The sequence below is a fragment of the Lissotriton vulgaris genome, chromosome 5 (assembly GCF_964263255.1).
Source record: "Lissotriton vulgaris chromosome 5, aLisVul1.2, whole genome shotgun sequence".
NCBI lineage: Eukaryota > Metazoa > Chordata > Amphibia > Caudata > Salamandridae > Lissotriton > Lissotriton vulgaris.
Window position 1 is genome coordinate 1,715,706,472 of NC_141693.1, and position 23,162 is coordinate 1,715,729,633.

Here is a 23,162-nt window from a genome sequence, read left to right on the forward strand (position 1 = left end):
GTGTGCTCCCTCTTTCCTTGCTACACTGGCTCTTCCTTTTTTCCGTTTTCTTCACGCCCATGTCACCTTCGTATTGCGTCCCTGGTCATATTCGTGTACGGTCCCGCCTTCCCTCCTTACGAGTGACTTGACGTTGACGTAATTTACTCTTTCAGGCTTTACCTTTTAGCCTCTAGTTGCTTCTTAATCCTGGCAAGTACCTCCCCCTAAGTACTTCATCTTGGGGAGTGAGAGAAAACGGGAGCTGGGGGTGGGGGAGCTTTGGGGGGCGGGGGGGGGGAGGCTGTTGAGTCACCCCCCCCCCAGGCATGGCACTGCTCCTAGAGGTTCCCCCCCCCCCCCCCCCCTAGGGGGTGTGTGTGTGAGTTAAACGTCCTCAAAGATGTGCTGTCGAAGGAGGAATCACGCATTTCTACTCGGTCATAATACAAAACCAATAGACGCCCATAGCCGTGCAGTACTCTCGTGTCCCCTTCTCCACTGCGCAGTATCCCTTCCCGCATCCGTGCTAGTCCAGTGACGTCACCGCATGCAGCTCGGCCGCGCCATCCATCCCCTGCACTGCAGCAGCCCCTGCTCCCGGCTGGAAGACGAGTGCACCACTGCAGTGTTTTCAGGACTCCCTCGCCTTTGTTAACCCTTACTGCTGACTAAGACAGCGTTAGCTACTGCAGAGCCCTGGGGCTGGTCGCTGTTCTGGAAGATTAATGTCCTGTCTAGGCACGGCAGTCCCGTTATGGAGAGTCTTATTACAAACCACAAACCCTAGGTTGCAGCAGCAGTATTTCAGAGTTTAAGAAATGCAGCAAGATACTTTGCTTACGGGCTGCATGGTAACATTTCCAAATTCGGAGCATATGTCAACATCGGGTCGACTCACTTTGACTTTCGCCATTGTCTTTAACTTGCCTGTTAAGATAGTTACTTCACATAAGTTTATGTATTTGAAGAGGAGAGTAGCATTCCTTATACAAAATATTAAGTACAGTTTTTTTTAAACAAGTCACAGCTTGTAGATGTGTTCTCATATCCAGATATTACTGCTGCTGTATTTTAGATAGCTGGCTTAAATGCTGATCCAACTCCACGTTCAAGGCATCTCTGGGCAGGCACGTTTTGAAGTTCACATGTAGTTCTAATTATTTTTGACCAGTAAAATGTGTGTAGGAGAATTTCTCCCTCAACCCCCCCCCCCCCCCCCCCCCCCCCCTTCCCATCCCGCAGTGTAAAAATTATCAGTAAGTCTAATGAGGCTGTATTCATCAGAGTCCTGGAGCTGGAGGAATCGGCTGACCTCTTGAGTGGTTTTGTAAGCAGTGTAAATGCCTGTATTATTTTCCTAAGCTGCTTTTTATTCTATTTTTTCCTTAACATGTTTCTCCTCCCACTGTCTGTCAAGTCCATCGCTCTCGATCTATCTTCTAGCCTTGTCTTGTGTACTTTACTTTTAAGCTTACTCCTTTTTATGTAGACGTTACTTGCAAGCACTGATTTGATTTAAAAGATTAAATAAACCAAACCAAAACATCGAAATATAAACCTTTAGTGATTGGACAGTTTCTTACTTTGTGTTACATTTAACTGTTCTTTTGACAGCCCAGTTTTTAAAGCCAGGTTCGTATGGAATATGCTTTCACCCCACTTGCACTGCTTCTGAAAATAGCGTATACTGCTTCATCTGTCTATTCTTTAGTGCATTCATAATCAAGACCCTGTCAGCATAATGGCTCATCTCACTCACGCCAGTCCTTTCCATAGTACCAGTCAGACAACTGAAACCCTTGTTCCGGCCCTGAGGTTTTCAGCTCTGCAATTCTGTTGTGGTCAATTAATAAACTATGTACAAAGTTAATCTTCCATTTGAAAGAAAATTAAATACGCACATTTTCGTAAAGGATTCTATGTAAGTTTACTTAGTAAAATTGTTGGGGTCCCCTTTGCACCAGATTCACAATGTGCGCTACAGCCATAAATTGTAGGTCCTTCAGTTTGCAATTATTTTCCGTTGTAAGCTCTGTTAGTTGTTACGCAGCACAGGTAAGACATGTTGGTTAGCTCTTCCTTGGTTAGTGTTGTATTCATGGACAATAAATGTGAGTGGCTAGAGCAGTGTTCACCCCTAAAGTGTTTATCGCCCAAAATAGAGGCCACTTAAGACCTACCTAGTTGTCATGTTTTAAAAATTTCTCATGCCTTAATCTGGTTCATCCCACACCCAGGAGTGGCCAGTGCTCTTGCCTTCACATATTCCTGGATAGACGTTTCCCCGAAGTTGCAAAAGAAAATACTGTGTACATGTTATCTGAAGTCGGCCATAGGTGGTTTAGTGTATTGAGCTTGTTGGTTGTTGAAAATATTACTAAAAAGAAAGAGAATAGGGCAAGAAAGCTGTTGACAAAGCTGAGCTGCCAAAGCAATCAACACTTCTTCTTTGTGTGCAAATAAATCACAGAAAACTCGATTTCCTTTGTGGTGATCTGCTTTCTGATTGTTGTGGTGTTCCTGTTCCAAAGGATTTCCGAATCAGTAGCTTAACTGATCACCCCACATCCAGGAGGGACGAGTTCAGGTTAGAGTTCAAATGGTGGCCATATTTGTTGAGGTGTATAAAAGTTGGAATACATATGGTATGGGCTTCTGTGCTAGCTGTATGTTAAGAGTTAAAGAAAATTCACTGAAGTGTAGAGATGGGGGTCATTTTAGATAATCCCTAAGGGAAAAGACTTACTTTTTTAAAATAACCCTCACTCACCAAAAGGCCCCTTGTTGGTATGCTTCATCACCTGGTTCTTCCCACCACGCTGCGGGACGTGGCGTGCTGCAACCAACGGAGATGTGGGAGCACTTTTGGGAGGTGGGGACTATGATAAAAACTAGAATAGTCGTGAAAAGGGTCAGTGATTAGTGAAGAGTAAATGTTAAAAATACCTGGCTGCTAGAGAAATATACTTTATTGGATCTAGTGGCTGTTCTGGTTAAAAAGGGGTAGTTGGGAGATGCATAAGTTAATGTATGTGTAGGCTCCCGGTCTACATGTTTCAAAGCCTGCCCCCACAGCTTCTTCACCAGGACAAGTTAGAGTTGATCCCCTCTCACTCCTAAGAACAGGAGTGTGATTACTCAATGCCTGAACAGTGATTTCTAAATCATTTTATACAATACCCATTAGGTATGTTGTTTCAGGAACCACCTATTATGATAGTCTTATTTAAATGAATATTTTTTATGCGTTAAGATGCCTCATGAGCTCCTAACGGGAGGGGAGGGAGACTTCTAGTCACACTCATATCAAAGCTACCACTTCACTCAGCATTTGCTGCCTGCCCGTGGCTCTGTAGATGGCATCTTAACATCGCATACAAAATATAAACTTAAACAAGACCATCATATTAGATGGTTCCTGAAGTAACATACCTAATGGGTATTGTATAAAATGATTTAGAAATCACTGTTTAGGCATTGAGTGATCACACTCACCTGTTCTTAGGAGTGATAGAGGGGATCAACTCTAACTGGTCCTGGTGAAGAAGCTGTGGGGGCAGGGTTTGAAACATGTAGACCGGGAGCCTACACATACATTAACTTGTGAATCTCCCAACTACCCCTTTTTAACCAGATCAGCCACTAGGTCAAATAAAGTATATTTCTCTAGCGGCCAGGTATTTTTATCATTTACTCTTTACTAATCACTGACCATTTTCACTCCTATTCTAGTTTTTATCATAGTCCCCACCTCCCAAAAGTGCTCCCACGTCTCCGTCGATTGCAGCACGCCCCGTCCCCCAGAAGGGCGGGAAGAACCTGATGATGAAGCATGCCACCAAGGGGCCTTTTGGTGGGTGAGGGTTATTTTAACCACATTGCTGCTGTGGTTATTTTTCTCCTGCGCTGCATATTGCCATTTCCCATTGTTCATGACGAGCTGGGCTCGTCATCAGTGTTTGAGGAGGCAACACCATGACGAGCCCAGCTCGTCATCAGCCTCGAAGGGGTTAAGACCGTGAGTCTTTTCCCTTAGGGATTATCTGGAATGGCCCTTATCTCTACACTCAAGTGGGTTTTCTTTGATTAACTCGTATCATACAGGAGGCCAGGTCCACTTTATACCTTTCTCCTCTTTTGATCATTACCACTAGCTAGCTGTATGTTAGTTAGCACCTGGGTTCCAGAGAGGATCGCTTAATTTGTCTACCGGGGTTCTGTATAGCTTCTGGTCAGGTCTACACTTTTCATAATAACAAAAAATCCATGTATGCCCACACAAAGCAAGGTTGTTCCTCTAAATGGAACTGTAGGTCCAATAACCACAAGATTGCTACCTAAATCGCGGATGGAAAGTGGACTGCATATATTTATTGAGAAGAACCGAAGTTGCTTCTATTTCCTGCAATGTAGCAAATTGTTCCAAAAATGTAGTCCAGGGGACTCGGGACTTCACTGTAGGGGTCCACGGCGTTTCTTTATGCCTTTCATACAATGCCTAGGTTTCTTGTGGGAATGAGTATTCCAATTCATGGCCAACACTTTTCACCTGATAAAATGGCGAAAGATGAGGCATTATGCAGACTACCCTCTCCCTTTGAGCACTAATGGTTCATTGCTGTTAACCCTTCGCTAGGCCTGTCCCTTCCCCCCACCCTAACATCTTTGCATTTTGGTTACGTTACACGTGAGATGCATCACCCAGTCTGTGCTTCTGCTCATTTAAGGTACTTTTTAATTTCCGTTTCTTTTCTTTCAAAAACTAATCTCACTGTTTTTCGTTTAATATTTGGCTGCATGCTAGTTTTTAACACTACCTAAATGAACGATTAAACCCCTTTTCTAAAAAAAGAAAATTTATGAACCCAATCAAATCTCGCCTGGATTGTGCTGGTTTGTGTTTTGGTCTCCAGCGGTGGGGGGAGCCGCCTTGCACTTACACCTTGCGCACTATTTAAATAAACCAAATTTCTGACACAGGTGAAAGAATGAAACGCAGCATAGATCTTCCGACAATCGTGCAAAATGTTGCTGTCTAGGTGATGGATATGTGTTTTTACAAGCGCTTGAGTACATGCTTCTTTTTTTTTTTTTTTTTCCAATTATTTGGTAATCTTTGTTTCGTATTTTTTATTTTATCCCATGTGGCTTGTTTGGGTTTTAAGTGTTGTGCATCATGTCATGGTGGTTCAGCACACCACCACAAATTGGTCTGAATTTCCTACCCTTTCCTACCTTTCCCTTCCAGTACACTGAAAATCAGCAGTCTTTGACATTTGTCCAGTCTTTCCCTTTGGTGAGGCCAACTGTGTCATTCAGTAGTCTCCAAAACAATAAATCTTTGCATGCGTCTGTGTAGAATCTCTTGTCACATTACATGAGGTGTGAATGCCAGCAGTAAAAGAATAATTTATTACTGGAATATTTTTGGTTTGTTTCTCTGTTCTGTCTGTCAGGATAATGTCGGACACCGATTACTGCAGAAACATGGCTGGAAGCTGGGCCAGGGACTGGGGAAGTCTCTCCAGGGTAAGTGTAAACCGCCTCTGCTGCAGCGGCTGCTTTCAGCCTAAGATACTGTCCTCCGTTCAATTCTCCTGCTCGATGTTTTCTTCCCAATGCACAGGCTGCCAGACACTGGTATTTGTTGTTCCATACGGGCTTGACTACCCTAGTGCCGGTCATGGTCACAGCTCTTGCACGAAGTTGCCCTGTTTAAATATTTCAGAGGTGGTGGGTGCAGATACTGTGCAGTTTTCTGTGATAAGCATGCACAAGCTTTTCATTCTGTTAATCGCCACTGTCCAGATAAATAACGTATGGTCTTTGTGTCACCTTAAAAATAAGTATGCAGGAAGGAAAGTACTGTTTACTTGCAAGATTGCACTCACACCAAACCCTGACGAGTCAACCACTGGTTTACCACTCACTACTTCATGTAGTGAATACTGATGCTCGTCACTGGTAACACCCATTTTAAATGGCATTAGTGTATCCACACTGTAAATTAACTGGTCAGACCTGGTCTCCAGAAGGTGTCAACATTTTAGATGTACACCAAAAAGCAGATCCCAGCCTTAACACTGTACCTACATAAAAATGTATTTAAGCAGTGTTTTTCTGCATGTCAGCCCTTGATTTATTTTCTACAGTGAAAGAACCGTGACGACTAATTGCCTTTATTTGATGGCTCAGCCATCATACTGTGCCAAGTTGGGCACAATGGACATTCAGCGTTCATGCATGTAACATCTACAAGACGATTGTGGAGAAGGGGCATGAAAACTGTTGTTCCTGCATATAAACCCGGACTGTGTAGAATGCGTTTTGTTCGTGGTTTGTATAGTTTGCTTCTGCCCAATCGACTTGGTGAGTATAAAGATCTCAGCATTTCCTTTCAAGCAGTATACCTGGACCATGCCAAAGTTTACTCGCCAAAGCCATAGCTCAGTATTTGGATAAACGGATCCAACAACCTTTTTACACCAGACGTTTGGATTTTGCTGAAATTATATATACAATATACTTAAAGAGACTTTCAGCCAGCTGTCGTCATCCGTTAGTCTGTCATTTACATATTTCTTCTAACTACTACAGCATAAGGCAATATATTCAGCCCACTTCAGCCATTGGCTGACTTCACTGAGTGATGGTATAATTCTTTCGCAAGGAACACAAAGCAGGTCACTTCATTGTCGGACTACTATTAAAACGTATGCTTTGACACCAAAAATAAATATATACTCACTCTCTCACCCCAAAGAACCGCTGGCAAAGCCAATTTCTGGTAGCCAGTGCCAGACCTTTTGGGTTTGCAAGTGCTTGTTCGACTTGTCCTGTTCCCCATTCTTCCCATCTAACAGGATATTGTGCACAGTTCCATCTGGTTGACAGTTGCAGACCAGTTATGAAAGAGGGAGAGCAAGGACTTAGAATACTGAAGTACTATTTAGCCATTATTGTTATTACAGGATAAAGAGAATGATGTTGGTCTGAATCTTTGATGCGAAATGGGACCACGGAATATATAATTATAGATGATCCTATTAATTGTTAGTTATGCTCCCCTGTACCGCCACCCACTAGACTCCCTTAGAAAGAACCTATAAGTAATATAGTCTATAGTTTTTAAAGTTTTGGATTCTCTGAAATAGTGAAGTATGAGAACAATTCTAATGAGCACATGCTAGACAATACTTATGAGGTGTCACAGTCCTTTAAGTAGTGACTCCTTGTTGAACAACATAAGGCCACATCCCCATTGACCACGACAAACCTAGTAATGACAAGTAAGTGCACAGTCATCGGTCTTAGACTCCGTCATACACACCTAGGACCCGAAAAAGCCTTTTGTTCCCGCTCAGTGGCCCCATTCTTCTGATAACGTTCGGATGTTGGTTACACCAGCTTAAGGAGGACGAAAGCCTCTTGTGTGGTTTTTCAGTATGTTTGGCAAAGATCTGTATCAAAGTTTGGCCTCCAAGTGCTATTTTTGAAGTGAAATAAGTTCCTTAAAGGCTGATTACTCCAATCTTTTGTCCAGCATTTAGACTAGACTCAGTACTTTGGTATTCTTGAATACGATCTAAATTTTGATGTGGTGGACCTCTGAATCAAGCACCCCTCATGCCAATAAGTTAAAATGCCCCTATAAACAAAAAGCATACAGGGAAACAAAAAATAAAACCAATAGACATCATAATGACATTAATTGCATTGTTCTTTTTATGTATGTAGTGCCTACTCCAAGGCAGTGTGTAAGCTGCATCACACAATGCTTGAAGGAGTTCCGGTCTCTGGATGTTTGCCAGTCCTTTTCCTCCTTTCTAGATATTACCTACTTTCCCAGCAGTATGCCCACGCCTCTCCTACCGCACAAACGAGGCTATTATTCAAAACACACATGGTTTCATATGTGCGCTTGTCTGACTAGTGCTCCTCTAATTCCTAGAGGACTAGTCAGACAAACTCACACATTACACTGTGTGTTTTGGAGAATAGCCTATTTTGTGTGGTAGGAGCGGAGTGGGCATACTTCTGGGAAAGTAGGTGATGTCTAGAAAGGATGAGAAGGACTTGCATGATAACAGAAAAGGGAGTGGGGAAGTCGGAGACCAGGGCAAACACAGAAGCTGAGAAACTGTTGAACCTCTATACAGTGGTTTTAGTTTTAACTGGTTAGCTCACTGGTTAGAGGCGGCAGACCCGAGAGCAGAGGACGGCCCGGGACCAGGGTTCGATTCCCGGCGCGGCAGGTTTCTGGACCAGGGTCAGCGGACTCGATAATTCTCTTGCCTCGGTGCCCACTCTGATCAGCGATCACACTCGGCAACTCTGGGCATTAGCTTGCCTCATCTTCACTAACGGCCCCACCAGACTGCCGGGGATGCCTGGTCTCACCCTGGAGATACCCATTAAGGGACCATCTCTCAGGGAAGCCAGGAAGGGTTTCGCAGCGGTCGAAGCGCCTTGGGACCCTACGGGTAAGTAGTGCGCTATATAAATGCCAATACATTTACATTACATTTACATTTACTTGATAAAAAGATGAGGGTAGGGATTTGCCTAGTACACAAAGTAAATGATTTTTTAAAATCGTTATTTAAAATTATTCAACAGAAAAAATAATGCATTTACTCTGTTTTTAGGTCTCGCCTGAGATGAAGCATGTGCTGTTCGCGCTGGCATAGGGGTATTGTTTACAAAAGCGGGCTTTGTGCCCATCTATTGATGACCATTCATTTGCTTCAGTGTCACTTTTCTTTGCTGCCTCCTAATCCGCTAACTTGTCCCGGGCATCACTTTCTTTTCATTATGTGAAGCATGGAATTAAGTTACTTAAATAGAAGGAACCAGGAGCTTTTTTAACAGGTTCTGCACATATACTCCTAGATATGGTTTGTAAAATATGTCAATGTGCAGTTCCTAAATGTGTGGGAGTGTTCAGTTCTGTTATGAAGTGCCCTCACACACCCCGGAGGATGTTATTCTTCATCATTGGGCCTGGTCCTCGTTGGGCCGGTGCTGCAATGCCTGCCGGGCACCCGTGTAGGGGCTCTTTAGCAGAGATCTTTTTTGATGAAGCCGATGGGTGTGAGGGTATGTGGACAGGGCAATGTCGTGAGTGTGCAGTGTAATTTAAAATGGGTCTAGTACTGCCCATGTCAATTTTATTCTGGGGGTGCACTAACCGAACTAAAAACTTTAACCCATGCCTGGAGATAATGGTCCTACAGGGTCTATCTGGTGCATGTGGTCGACATGTTTCTTGCCTAAAAAGCCCCTAGCGGGTCTGGTGACAATTCATCAGGACTGTGGTATATAGGAGCAGGTGATCTCGACTCTTACTCGACCGCAGTGCTGGTTTAGCACCAGGTCGATTGGTGTGGAGTTCTGAGACCCCTGTACTCTGAGGTCTGAGACCGGAGCAGGGGTTGGACTACAGCTAGTTGCCACGCCACCCTACGGTACGAGCAACAAAGTGCTCTGCTGACACCCCCAGTGTTCTCTGACCTCAGACTACAGGGGTCTCAGAACTCCAGGCCAATCAACCTGGTACTAAAGAGCAACGCTGGTTACATCAGAACGTCAAGAACCAGCATTGCGGTAGTGTAAGAGTTGAGATCACCTTCACCTAAATACCACGGTCCTGATGAATTGCCACCAGACTCACTAGGGGCTTTTTAGGCAAGAAACATGTCGAACAGTTAGAACCTGTAAGACCATTATCTCCATGGAGGGCTTACAGTTTTTAGTTGGGTTACTGCACCCACAGTATAAAATTGACAAGGGCAGTACTAGACCTATTTTAAAGTACACTGCACACTCGCGACACCACTCTGTCCACATACCCTCACACACCCAACAGCTTCATCAAACACTATATCCGCTAAAGACCCCCTTCGCGGGTGCCTGTCTGGCATTGCAACGCCGGCTCATCGACGAGCAGGCCCAATGATGAAGCATGACATCCTCCGGGGTGTGTGAGGGCACTTCATAACAGACCTGAACACTCCCTCATATTTAGGAACTGCACATTGGCATATTTTAAAAGCATGGAACAAGCACAAATTGATTCAACTTAATGTCTGCCCGCTCATCACGCTGATTGAGATACAAGTTTTAGGACACTTCCTCTGTTTTCAGTTCTCGTGCGGCGATCGCTTTCTTCATTTGTTCAGTTTTCACACATATTAGTATATTGTTTCTCTACACCTGCATCTTGTCTTACTCGTTACATTTTACATGGGTTGGATAAAGCCATTGTATATAAATGCCCACTAACCACACATTTGGACCTTCATGATTCTTGCTGCTGCACACATTCTTCATGGCCTCTTAGCCATTCATCCCCTTTACGCCTTATACCTTTGCATTGATTTCAAGCTGGGTCCTTGTTCGTTAATTACGCCCTAAACTGTACTAATCTGCGCTTCTCCAGTCTACGCAACGCCACTCTATGCCATGCCACTCCACTCAAACTCTTGTGCCGCTGTACACTACTCCGCTTTATGCGACTCCACTGTGCCCCACCACACTGTGCCACTACTACTGTGCCACTCGGTCTATGCCACTTTCCTTTGCTCCACTACTCTCTATGCCACTCTCCTTTGCGCCACGAACTGAACAGCAGCCACACCTCTATACAACATGGATAAGAGACCAATAGCTCTCACATAGGATGGACCTATTGGCTTTGTCAGTGATTGTTAAAATCTCAGTTTTCTCTTTTACCATTTGTTTGCGTGTGAGTTCTATATATTTAGTCCTGAGCTCGATCAGTTTTGGATATCAGACAGTAGGCCAACATACCAGTGCAATTTTAAACTTCTATTGGTGCAAGAACCTCCTGGGATTACATTTACTCTCCAGTACTTGGGTGTCTCTCATAGATTCACATGCCTGAATCATTCCCCGTCGGAGTGGGAGTCGCACAGTACATAAAATAGCAATAATATGCAGACAACCAAAAAAACCTTGGTAATAACTAACCAGGAAGTAAAGTAGCCCTAAGCTACAAGAGAAAAAACTTCCACACTCATGACTATCATAGTCATTTTGTATAGTCCAATCTGCAGCCAATCAGGCGACAGCACCCACCAGAATGTTCTCCCCAGAGGCTCAGGCTCTCAGATTTTCTACCGCACGTTGTGTGAAGGGAGTCTCCCTGAGCTCTGCTCAGTACTTCACTTTCTGACTGAATTTCTTCATCCAGGATGTCATCTACTAAGAAATCTCTCTTCAGGCCTTGTGATTCTAGTGGAAAGCTCCGGCTTCTTAAAGAAGATCCCCCACAAAAAGTGCATTCACTGCCTTTATCCTGATCATGAGGTGAGAGAGTAAAATCTGCAGGACCTTCCCTCAAAAGACCCCCAGGGGCAGGGAAGGACGCCTTCTTCTGTGGCTGCACTCAACAAAGAGCAGTTAAAGTCTTTTCTAGGATTAGCAGAATACTGTTCTAAATTTATAAAGAATTTCACAGAAATAGTGGAACCTTTGAGACTGTTAATGAAGAATGGTGTTACTTTTGAATGGAATGAAATTTGTAACAATGCGTTTATTTCTGTTAAAAAGAATTTTGCATGCACCTACCCTTGGACATTTCGATGTCAAAGGGAAAACCTATGTTACCACTGATGCAAGTGCGTGGGGATTGGAGCTGTGTTATCCCAAGTTCAAGATGGGGTAGAAAGAAACATTGGTTTTGGCTCTAGGAGGCTTCAAGGAGCAGAAATCTCATATTCCACGATTGAGAGAGATGCTCTCGCATGCTGTTGGGGTATCAAACATTTTCGATATTTTGTATGGGGGTTACCTTTCAAGGTACGTACTGATCACAAACCTTTTAGTACATTTTTTTTTAAAAGGTGGAAGAGGATTGGATGGGAATGTCACTCACAGAATTTCTAGGTGGATATGGTCAGTACTTGAGTACAATTTTCAAATGGAATATATGAAAGGTTTAAAGAATGTTGTTGCGGATTATTTATCTAGAATGCCGATAGATTCCACTAAAGAAGATATGGAAGCAGTAGTGGATGTGATTAGGTGCAATGAAGAACAAGCTTTTGATAAAAAAGAATGGGACAAAAGTATGTCTGAGGATGAATTGTTGAAAGTAATGGGTTGCGTGTCTGAAGGGTGGTCTAAAGAAATGTTAGATGTACGTTTTAGGAGCTTTTATCATGTTGTGGACAAATTGAGCGTGAGTGATGGAAAATTGTGGAGAAGAGAGAAATTAGTATCCCCAATTGCTTTGAGGTGTAAAATTATGAACATAGCACTTAAAGGACATCTTGGGAGGAATATGACTAAGAGGCGCGTTCGGCAGTCATTTTGGTGGCCAGGGATGGACAGTGACATTGAGGAACTTGTCAAAGAGTGTTATGCATGTGCTATGAGCGACAAAACTAAAATTGTGAGGCAACCACCACTTGCATGCAATGAATTTCCCAAACGGCCGTGGGGAAGATTAGCCATTGATTTTTTGGGTCCTATAGTCAAATTGGGATCCCGGAACAAGTTTTTGATGGTGTTGGTGGATTATCACTTCTAAGTGGTTTGCTGTGGAATCCACGGATTGTATTGAGACGGAAAAAGTTATTGGTTTTATGGAGAGAGTTTTCTTAAATGAAGGAATTCCAAAAACATTAGTATCAGATAATGGGGTGCAGCTAGTTTTCAAAAGAATGAAGGAGTTTTTATGCAAAATGGGAATTGTCCATGAGAGGGTGGCCATGTTCAGACCTCAGGCGATCGGTTTGGTTTAGAGAATCAATCGTCTGTTGATGGACAACATTCAGCTTTAATTAGCGAATGGTTTGGTGTGGTCTGAGGAACTTAAAAAACTAGTGTGGTCTTATAGGGTTACACCGCATACAGTGACTGGAGTGTCCCCGTTCGTTTCTCTGAAAGGACGTGAACCAGGTATGAAAGAGGTTCCGGGCTGATTGAAGGATAGAGAATGTGTATAGGTGGACCGTGCTGCAGTGGAAAGTGATGTTCGAAATCAACAAAGGGTTGCCATGGATCACTACAATTTAAGGAAAGGTGTTAAGAATCCTGATTTTGCTGTAGGTGATTGGGTTACTGTGAGAAGAGGGATTGTTATTAAAGGAGAAAGCAAATATTCAAAACCTCTACAAGTTAAAAGTGTAAAGAAGAATATTCTTATTTTAGCTGACAGATCAGCTTGGAGTTGTGGAAATGTATCTAAATGTCATGTTCCTCAAACTTGAATATGCTAATATGTTCTGGAATTTAGGACGATGTAATGTGTACAGCATGATTCCTTAAATTATTTTGTTAATGTGTTGTGTATTGTTTTATAACTATTTCATTTTTATTTAGTGTAAGGGGGGAGATATGTGGAGATCTATTATTTGAGAATGTTGATTGTTGCTAGGGGACATAGAATGTTATTCATTGAAGTGGGCTCTGAAGAAACTGGATGAGTGGAAGAAGCTGGAGGGCCTGGTTTCTCTTATGCTACAATAAAGAACTTCAACCAAATTTCTGCGTTGGAACACTCTTTACACTAAGGTGTTGAGGAAAGCTCAGCCCTCCAAGGGCTCTGGCCTGTCTTCTTGTAAAAAGGCTTTTCCACCTTCTGGATCTGTTTCGCCCCCTAAAAAGACTGGAAAGTCTTTGACATCTAAGCGGCTTCCTGAGAAGGTTTTACCTCAGAAGAAAGTCTACTCCGACGACGTCTGTTCATAGTCGTCGACTACCATCGTTGACGCCACCTCAACGTCGACTGTAACCATCTCATGTCCTAAGCCCAAGATGATCATGTCATCGGCCTCTTCACCGTCGACGCTGGTCTCGGTCAGGCCTATTTCGTTGACGAAGATAATGCCTTCCATCGTCGACGCTCCGTCGCCGAATAAAAAAGGAAAGATTCCTCCGAGTGCTTCGTCGACCAAAACCAGCTTGATGTCGACAACCCCACCGTCGACTAAGACTACCTCGTCGTCGACAGCTTCATCGTCAACGAAAAATGTCCCGTCGACTAAGGATTCCTCGTCGTCAAATATCGTCGACTAAGATTACACCATCGCTTAAAGTGACTGTCTTGTCGACGCCTTCGACGCCACCTTCTACGAAGAAACCGTCGACACCACTTTTATCACAGCATTTATAATGCAATAGGTCTCGTAGCATTAAAGTTTGAGTTATTGGCATTGTGTATGACAATGCGTTGCATAAATGTTTTAGCAAACTTAGAATTGGTGAGCAGTGAGAGTGTGTGCAAGGGTATGCTGTTCTTCAAAGCAGTGTGGTAGAGAGTGCAGGAATTTGGGTGACCTGAGCAATGTGGATGATGCACCTCACGCACGGGGCTGACGCAGTTATTATTCACACAGCTCTGATGCACCTCACGCACAGGCTCACAGTTGTTGTTCACACACACCTGATGATGCACCTCACGCACAGGGCTGACGCAGTTATTATTTACACAGCTCTGATGATGCACCTCACGCACGGGGCTGACACAGTTATTATTTACACAGCTCTGATGCACCTCACGCACAGGGCTGACGCAGTTATCATTCACACAGCTCTGATGATGCACCTTAGGCACGGGCTCACAGCTGTTATTATTCACACAGCTCTGATGATGCACCTCACGCACGGGGCTGACGCAGTTATTATTTACACAGCTCTGATGCACCTTAGGCATGGGCTCACAGCTGTTATTATTCACACAGCTCTGATGATGCACCTCCGGCACGGGCTCACAGCTGTTATTATTCACACAGCTCTGATGATGCACCTCACGCACATGCTCACAGCTGTTAGTGCTTCCTTCTTTTTACTGGGGGCAACCTGGCTGGATAAATGCAGCAAAGTTTCTCAATGCAAAGACTTTGAAACTAAGTGACCATGCAGCTGAGGCAGCACTGTCTCAGAAATGTCCCTTTAAGTGGTTTAAAGGCTACCTAAACGAGCAAAGAAAATACACAAAAAAAAACGGAAGCCCCCCGAAGCCCGCTTACCGTTGGTGCTGTGGTGCGCGTGACAAAAACTACTGTGGGGCGGTACTTCCGTTTCCTGCTGGAAGCTCGCGCCCACGGAGTGGCTGGCCAGGAGAGGAGCAGTCAGGAGAAGAGCAGTGATGACGCAGGGCTCCCATGCCCGAGGGAGAGCCCAGCGGTGGCGGCTGAAGTCCGGAGTTGCGCCGATGAGGTGAGTGGGCTTAGTAGTGGGGGGGGGTGGCGGGGGAGGGTGGGTGTCTGTGTGCGCTGGTGTGTGTGTGCGCACGCGCTTGTGTGTGTGCGGCGGTGGTGTTGTGTGTCTTTGTATGTGTGCGCTCGTGTGTGTGCGTGTATGTGCGCTAGTGTGTGTGTGCGTGTGTGCCTGTGTGTGTACGCGCATCTGTGTGGGTGTGTGTTTGACTAGCCTGCCGGAATCTGAGCGCGTGATTGTGCGCGACACCCGCTCCGATCCCTCTCTTGACGATGCGCGCGGCCAGGCCTTGTCTCCTGGAAAGCGAAGCCAATGACAATAGGTCTCTGACGAGACAGCGTTTTCGCGCGGTTAACGCCACGAGACCTAAAAATGTATTGAGTTGCAAGTATGGTCTTCTACACCATCTAAGACCTCCTTTGGCCAACCAATTTCGTCACCTTCTTTGCTTCAGAGACGTGGCTCCTCATTACAAGCTCTGACCGCTTAAATTGCCTGACCAATTGCTGAATTCAGATGACGATGAGGAGAAATCTGACATTGACAGGTTCCGCACTGCTACTAAATCCATCGGAACTGCTCATTAAATATCAAGAGGAGGATCCAGACTAAGAACAATTCTCTGAATCTGTAGATGAAGCTCCAGCCACGGTGCCCTCAGCACAGATGCCTCTGGCGCTTCTTGGTCTTTTACAGTATATGTTACAGGATTACTATTGTCATTTTCCTCCTTCGGAGTCAGCTGCATCCCTTCCATCTACTCTCGAGCCTCTATATCCACTTTGAGATCTCCAAGACCACAGTCTCCAGCACCTTCTCATCACTCGCAAGAAGCAAACACCACTGATGACGATAGAGCAGGAGAAGTGGATGAGAAATCTAGTCTGTCTGAGTGGGACGAGTATCAGATTCAGACGCCATCACCTTTGGCTCCAGCTGCGGCTGATTCGCCTCCAGTAGACATTGGAGGTTTTCATGTACTGATGGAGAGGGCTACTAAGTGTTAGAGGGGCAATCCCAGGGGGGGTCAGAATGTACTTTCCAGACCTTCCCGTGATCCGCCTCTCCCAGGAATACCGCTGAATCCTAACGTGAAGTCCTCGCCGGGGAGGACACCGGGTCTAAGATCGTACACACTGGGCTCACACCACACTTATGAACGGACACCACACCGTGGATTTCAGTAAGCAAGTTCTTTATCAATAGTAGAGCTTTATGAAAAATGGACACGTATTTACAAGCGATCGAGGGATCGTAAAGTCTCGGTTATGGGGAGCAAGGAAGTGGGACAGTCTCAGTATCAGGCCAGTACGAAGCGTACCCTGCGCACAGCTCTCAATCCTCGAGCCGGGGGATACGGGCGATGGTGGTCGTACCAGCTGCTGTACTCACTCCTCTCGCATCAGGTCGTGTTGGTAGCGACGATGGTCCAGCCGGACCAAGGTTCTCCTCGAGCCGCGACGAGATCAGCAGGGCTCGATCCGGAGTGAACTGAGTGTCTTCAAGGATGAGCCGCGACGAGATCAGCAGGGCTCTGAGGTTCCAGTTCCGTCTTCACGAGAATGAGCCGCGAAAGCATCAGCAGGGCTCGATGAGTTCTAAAGTTCAGTTTTCTCCTCAGGGGGTTGAAGAGCAGCAGGGCTCTCTTGTCCAGGATACAACTGCCCGCTAGTTCTTGGGCGACCCTTGATATAGCACAGTGGCCCTTTAATGTCCAGACCCTTGCAGGCGGAGATCTCATGCCCTGTGGCTGGTCGTCGGGGAGTTCCGTCAGCTGGCCCTTTGATCCTCTTGAACATGCGTCCGGGAATTCCAAGACGCCCAGCAGGGTCTGGAGCCAGCTCTCGTGGAGGCCAGAGGTGTGATCGAAACCAGCCCACGGGGGAAGGCCAGAGGTGTGATCGAGACCCTTTGGTCCTATCTCACTCAGGAAGTCCTCTACCCCCTAGCCGGGCATGGCGCGTCTGCAGCCTAAGTTTCGCTGGGACCGGGGTCGGGCAAGGCTATGGGGTCAGGGACCTCGGGAAGGGTAATTGCGGCCGGTGGCCCTGTGGGGTGATGCAGGTTCAGGGTGCCCGGTACCGGGAGAAGCATGCATGGATGGTTGTCTGTTGGTAGCGTCGTGTAGGGAGCGTGGCGGACAGGGAACGGGACTGCCAAGGGTTTCGGGGTGCAGAGCGGGGCTAGCTGGACACTGAGGAACAGGGGGGGAACCACGCCACGAGGCCAGGTCCAACACTAAGATTCTCAATCTCAATGGAAACAAAGAAAGAAGATTGCTTTCTTTATGATTTTAAAGATCAGCCGCGAAGACAAGTCAGAACGAGTCCCATCATTGACTTCATATGGAAGGAATGTTTAAAAATTATGGCAACACCCAATTGCCTTCCGGCTGTATTGCCCCGATTAGACAAAAAATACAAGGCACCGGACAAATCTCCTGCATGCCTAATGGGACAACCTAAGATTGATTCTGTCGTCGCTCAAGCGGCGCAAAGACGTGCCAGGAACCCCTCTTCTCAGCTCCACCTGATAGAGATGGCAGGCACTTAGATTCCATCGTAAAGAAGGTCCCCACGATGGCTGCAACCACTGTAAGAGCTGCGAACTCCCTAGCAATATTAGGGAGATACGACAGGCAGAGGTGGTCCGACATCTCCCCCCTATGTTGAGATGTTACCAGAACCTGCAAGAACTGAGGCAAAGCAGATATTACGAGAGGGCGAGCTTGCTTCAGCAGAGATAATCGATGCAGCAGTAGTCGTGGTGTCTACAGGCTTCAGACTGCTAGCAGGTGCTGCGGTGTTAAAAAGACAAGGATGGCTGAAGTCCACATCGTTTCGCCACGAGGTCCAGACCAAAATATTTAACATGCCTTTTGATTGCGAGTTTCTCTTTGGCCAGCATGTTGACTAGGTTCTAAAGGCCATAAAGAGACACTGAAACGGTGCGATCTTTGGGTAGCCTGCAGATTCGAAAGTGGTCCTTTCGAGGAGCTAAAGGACGCGGATCTTTTTCTAATAGAGGAAATTACAATCAGCAGAGGTCCTATCAAATCTCTCAATCCAACCAACGGTATCAACCCTACAAACAGCAATCTTATGGACAAAGGGGTAACTCTTACACGCAGTCCAGAAGAAAGTCCTCCTACCGTGGAAGAGATTATAATAAAAAACTGTGAGACACGCTGCCTGCCACCATCTCTACCCTTCCCCCAGTCAAAGTCAGAGGAAAAATATCCCAATACTACTCAAATTGGTCCGCAATTACTACAGACAAGTGGGTCCTGAATATAGTGGCCAGAGGACACAGTTTAGAATTCGTGAAAATTCCCCCAAATTCTCCTCCCAAGGGCCCACCTCCAGGTCATATCCAGGAGTTGTTCACCCAAATACACTCAATGATTCGGAAGGGAGCGATCGAAAAAGTTCCTTACTTGCCTTATCAAGGCCAGTTCTTTTGCAATGGCAAGCGCACATGTTCAGAGATGCCTGTCTCTTCCAGTCTCTGGGTCTCCATCAACTTCCACAAATCTCATCTCGTTCCATCTCAAAGAAAGTCTTTCTTGGGAGCCACACTGGGTACCCATCTCGCTCAGGCTTTTGTCTCGAGAGAAAGGCAACACAAGATCTGCAAGATGGCTCGCCAACTACAAGAAAAAGAGTTTGTTTCTGTTCGAAAGTTCAAATCTTTCCTGGGGATGATCTCATCCTGCATCCCTCTAATACCAAACTGTCGTCTCAGAATGAGACCTCTAGAAGAAGAGCTCAACCTCCAATGGTTGCAGGTTTCGGGGTCGTTCGAAGAGATTATTCACATAACCCTTCGTATGAGGGAAGTTTTTCACTGGTGGATTCAGATGAAAAATTTACAGGAGGGATGCGCATTTCTGGTAGAAGTTCCAAAGTTTACCATCACCACGGATGCTTCCCTCGAGGGATGGGGAGCGCACCTTCAGGGGATGACTGTCAACGGAAAGTGGAATGTACAACAAAGGAAGTGGCATATCAACCTCCCTGATCTACGGGCCATATTCTTGGCCTTGAAATCTTTTCGAACAGTCATACGAGAGTCCTCCATACTAATTCGGACAGACAATACAACAAGTATGCATTACATAAACAAACAAGGCGGGACAAAGTCAGCCCTTTTTCTCCCAACAAGCCCAGGTGATTTGGGATTGGGCTCTGGGTCACAAGATCACTCTTTCAGCTGTACATGTTCCCGGGATAAAAATAGCAAAACAATTGCTATAGGCAAAGAACGCATATAGGAGAGAAAAAAATGAATGTGAGAAACAGTGTGATGTACTTTTCAGATGTAAAATAGCGTCTTATGCATTATTGTGGAAACTATTCATGGAAAGCTTTGATACACTGAAGAGCCAATACCACGCTTGAGAGAGTAATAATCCTCTAGGTAGAGCCACAGCCCACTCACTGCAACTGTCTTCTAGATAGTCAATGCACAATCAAACCAGATCTACAAAATGTGCCTTACATTTGGTGTCAGAGAATCAGCTTAAGGGAAAGAATGCAGAGGTCTGCACATTTCTTCTGGTGATTTTGGGGAGCCCTGGTTACATTTAGAGCTATAAATAAATCTGTGGAGACATTGGATATTACTGGGAATAGAATTCCTGCTGAGAGCCATAGAATGATACCCTTTCTCTTGTTAAGATTATAATCACCTTTTGGTAGAAGTGTCCACTTCCATGCGTCTTGCCTACTGTGAGATAGACAGGAAAGAGGACAGCATTTCTTATAAGAATGTTTTGTTTGTTCAATCAATCAATCAATCAATGACATTTATAAAGCGCACTACATACCCGTAGGGTCTCAAGGCGCTGGGGGAGGGGGGGGCGGGTGCTGCTACTGCTCGAACAGCCAGGTCTTCAGCTTCTTCCTGAAGGAGAGGTGGTCTTGGGTCAGGCGCAGGTCGGTCGGGAGGGAGTTCCAGGTCTTGGCGGCCAGGTAGGAGAAGGACCTTCCTCCTGTCGTCGCTCTTCGGATGCGGGGGACGGCGGCGAGGGCGTGGTTGGCTGATCGGAGGTGGCGTTTGGGAGCGTAGAAGTTGATTCGGCTGTTGAGGTAGCTCGGGCCTTGGTCGTGTAGGGCTTTGTGCGCGTGGGTGAGGAGGCGGAAGGTGATTCTTTTGTTGACGGGGAGCCAGTGAAGGTCTCTCAGATGTCCGGAGATGTGGCTGGTTCGTGGGATGTCGAGGATGAGTCTGGCTGAGGCGTTCTGGATCCGCTGGAGTCTCTTCTGGAGCTTGGCGGTGGTACCGGCGTAGAGGGCGTTGCCGTAGTCCAGTCGGCTGGTGACGAGGGCCTGGGTGACGGTCTTCCTGGTCTCGGTGGGGATCCACCAGAAGATCTTCCGTAGCATGCGTAGGATGTTGAAGCACGCCGAGGAAACGTTGTTGACTTGCCTGGTCATGGCGAGGGAGGAGTCCAGGATGAAGCCCAGGTTGCGTGCATGGTCTGTCCGTTTGGGTGCGGTGCCCAGGGCGGGAGGCCACCAGGAGTCGTCCCAGGCGGAGGGTGAGGAGCCCAGGATGAGGACCTCCGTCTTGTCCGAGTTCAGTTTCAGGCGGCTGGTCGTCATCCACTCGGCTACCTCTTTCATCCCTTCGTGCAGGTTGGCTCTGGCGGCGGCGAGGTCGTTGGTCAGGGAGAGGATCAGCTGGGTGTCGTCGGCGTAGGAGATTATGTTGAGGTTGTGTTGGCGTGCGATGGCCGCGAGGGGGCTCATGTAGACGTTGAAGAGGGTGGGGCTCAGAGAGGATCCTTGAGGGACGCCGCAGATGACTTTGGTGGCTTCTGACTTGTACGGTGGTAGGCGGACTCTCTGTGTTCTTCCGTCGAGGAAGGAGATGACCCATTCCAGCGCCTTGTCCTGGATTCCGACGTTGCTGAGGCGCTGTACTAGGGTGCGGTGGCAGACAGTGTCGAATGCCGCGGAGAGGTCTAGGAGGATGAGGGCCGCTGTTTCTCCGTTGTCCATCAGGGCTCGGATGTCATCGGTGGCGGCGATGAGGGCGGTCTCGGTGCTGTGATTGGCTCGGAAGCCGGACTGTGAGGTGTCGAGGGATCCATTCGACTCGAGGAAGGCGGCCATCTGCTTGTTGACGGTCTTCTCGATGACTTTGGCTGGGAACGGGAGGAGCGAGATGGGGCGGTAATTCTTGAGTTCGGTGGGGTCCGCTGTGGGTTTCTTGAGTAGAGCGCTGAGTTCGGCGTGCTTCCAGCTCTCAGGGAAGGCGGCGGTGTCGAAGGATGTGTTGATGATGTCTCGCAGGTGGGGTGCGATGACAGCGTCAGCCTTGTTGAAGACGTGGTGAGGGCAGGGGTCGGTCGGTGATCCGAAGTGGATGGAGTTCATCGTGTGGATGGTGTCTTCGGTGCTGATCGGGGTCCAGGCGTGGGGGGTGGTGGTGGGGGGTGGTTGTTCGGTCTTGGTGTGCGTTGGTTGGTTGTTGAAGCTGTTGTGTATGTCCGCGATTTGTTGTGGAAGTATGAAGCATGGGAGTTGCAGAGGTCTTGCGATGGGGTGATGTCGTTGTTTCCTGCGCTGGGGTTGGATAGCTCTTTCACGATGTTGAAGAGTTCCTTGCAGTTGTGTGCGTTGTTGTCCAGCCGGTCCTTGAATGCAGTTTTCTTGGCGGCGCGGATCAGCTGGTGGTGCTTCCGGATGGCTAGCTTGAAGGTGGTCCTGTTGTCCGGTGTAGGTTCCCTTCTCCAGACTTTCTTGAGGGCTCGGCAGTTCTTCTTGGAGCACTTGAGTTCGTCGGTGAACCACGGGGCTTTCTTGCTGCCGGGTCTGCTGGGCGGGGTCCTCAGTGGGGCGAGTTCGTCCGCGCAGTTGCTGATCCACTTCGTGAGGTTGTCGGCGGCCTGGCTGGGGTTTGCTGAGCTGGCAGGAGGGTGCTGGCTCAGGGAGGTGGCAAGCTGGTCTGCTGTGATCTTGTTCCAGCTTCTGCGGGCGGCCTGTTGCTGGTGGTGGTGGGTCGTCGTTCTCTTGAAGGTGAAGTGGACGCAGCTGTGGTCCGTCCATTGAAGCTCTGTGGCATGGCTGAAGTCGATGTCTGTGCTGGAAGAGAAGACTGCATCGAGTGTGTGTCCGGCGAGGTGGGTGGGGGTGGACACCAGCTGCTTGAGTCCAAGATTGGCGAGGTTGTCGAGCAGGGTGCTGGTGTTGCGGTCGTTGTTGTTCTCCAGGTGGAAGTTGAGGTCCCCCAGGAGGATGTAGTCGGCGGAGGGGAGGGCATGCGGGCTGACGAAGTCGGCGATGTCCTTGCTGAATTGTGTGCGTGGTCCCGGGGGTCGGTAGATCAGGGTGCCTCTGAGGGTGGTGTTCGGGTCGGTGTGGATCTGGAAATGCAGGTGTTCGGCGGTGGTCAGGGTGTTGTCGGTGCTGGTCGTGAGACGGATGGTGTTCCTGTGGATGATGGCGATGCCTCCTCCCATCTGGTTGGCGTTGCGGTCCCTCCGGACGATCTTGTAGCCCTCTGGGATAGCGATGGCGATGTCGGGAGCTGAAGAGGCGTTCATCCAGGTCTCTGTGAGGAAGGCAACGTCAGGGGCTGTGGTGTCTAGAAGGTTCCAGAGTTCGATGGCGTGTCTGTGGACGGAGCGGGTGTTGAGCAGGATGCACTTGAGGTGGGTGCTGCTGGTGTTCGACTTGGCGGGTGCTGGTGCGAGGCAGGTCCGGATGCAGGTGAACTTGCAGGCGTGGCAGCTGAAAGGTCCATGGGTGCGTCGTGGTGTGGCTTGGTGGCATTCTGGGAGTCGGCCGGTGTTGAGTGTGATGAGGGTGGCGGCGGAGTACGTCAGGCGTGTCGATCGGGGTCTTCGTGGGGCAGGGGTCCTGGCGCTGGTCGCGATCCGGTCGCGGACGGGCGCAGACGGGCTTACCTTTGGCGCGCCTTCGGCGCACAATCGGCGCGCCCGCTGCGCGTGACCGCTGCGCGTTCGCACGGTCGCCATATAA

At 47.4% G+C, this 23,162-nt stretch overlaps 1 protein-coding gene across 4 annotated transcripts in view; it reads left to right on the forward strand.

Moving 5' to 3' along the window:
* GPATCH8 (G-patch domain containing 8) overlaps window positions 1–23,162 on the forward strand; it is a 351,647-nt gene that overhangs the window by 111,859 nt on the left and 216,626 nt on the right. For 2 of the 4 annotated variants that reach the window (XM_086923894.1, XM_086923896.1), the window contains exons 3-4: window positions 5,439–5,511; window positions 8,631–8,674. In XM_086923894.1, the coding sequence (XP_086780020.1) occupies window positions 8,650–8,674 (25 nt within the window). In that variant the 5' untranslated portion in view covers window positions 5,439–5,511; window positions 8,631–8,649. The remainder of the gene's footprint in view (window positions 1–5,438; window positions 5,512–8,630; window positions 8,675–23,162) is intronic. The other 2 variants (XM_086923893.1, XM_086923895.1) reach the window with 1 other exon arrangement.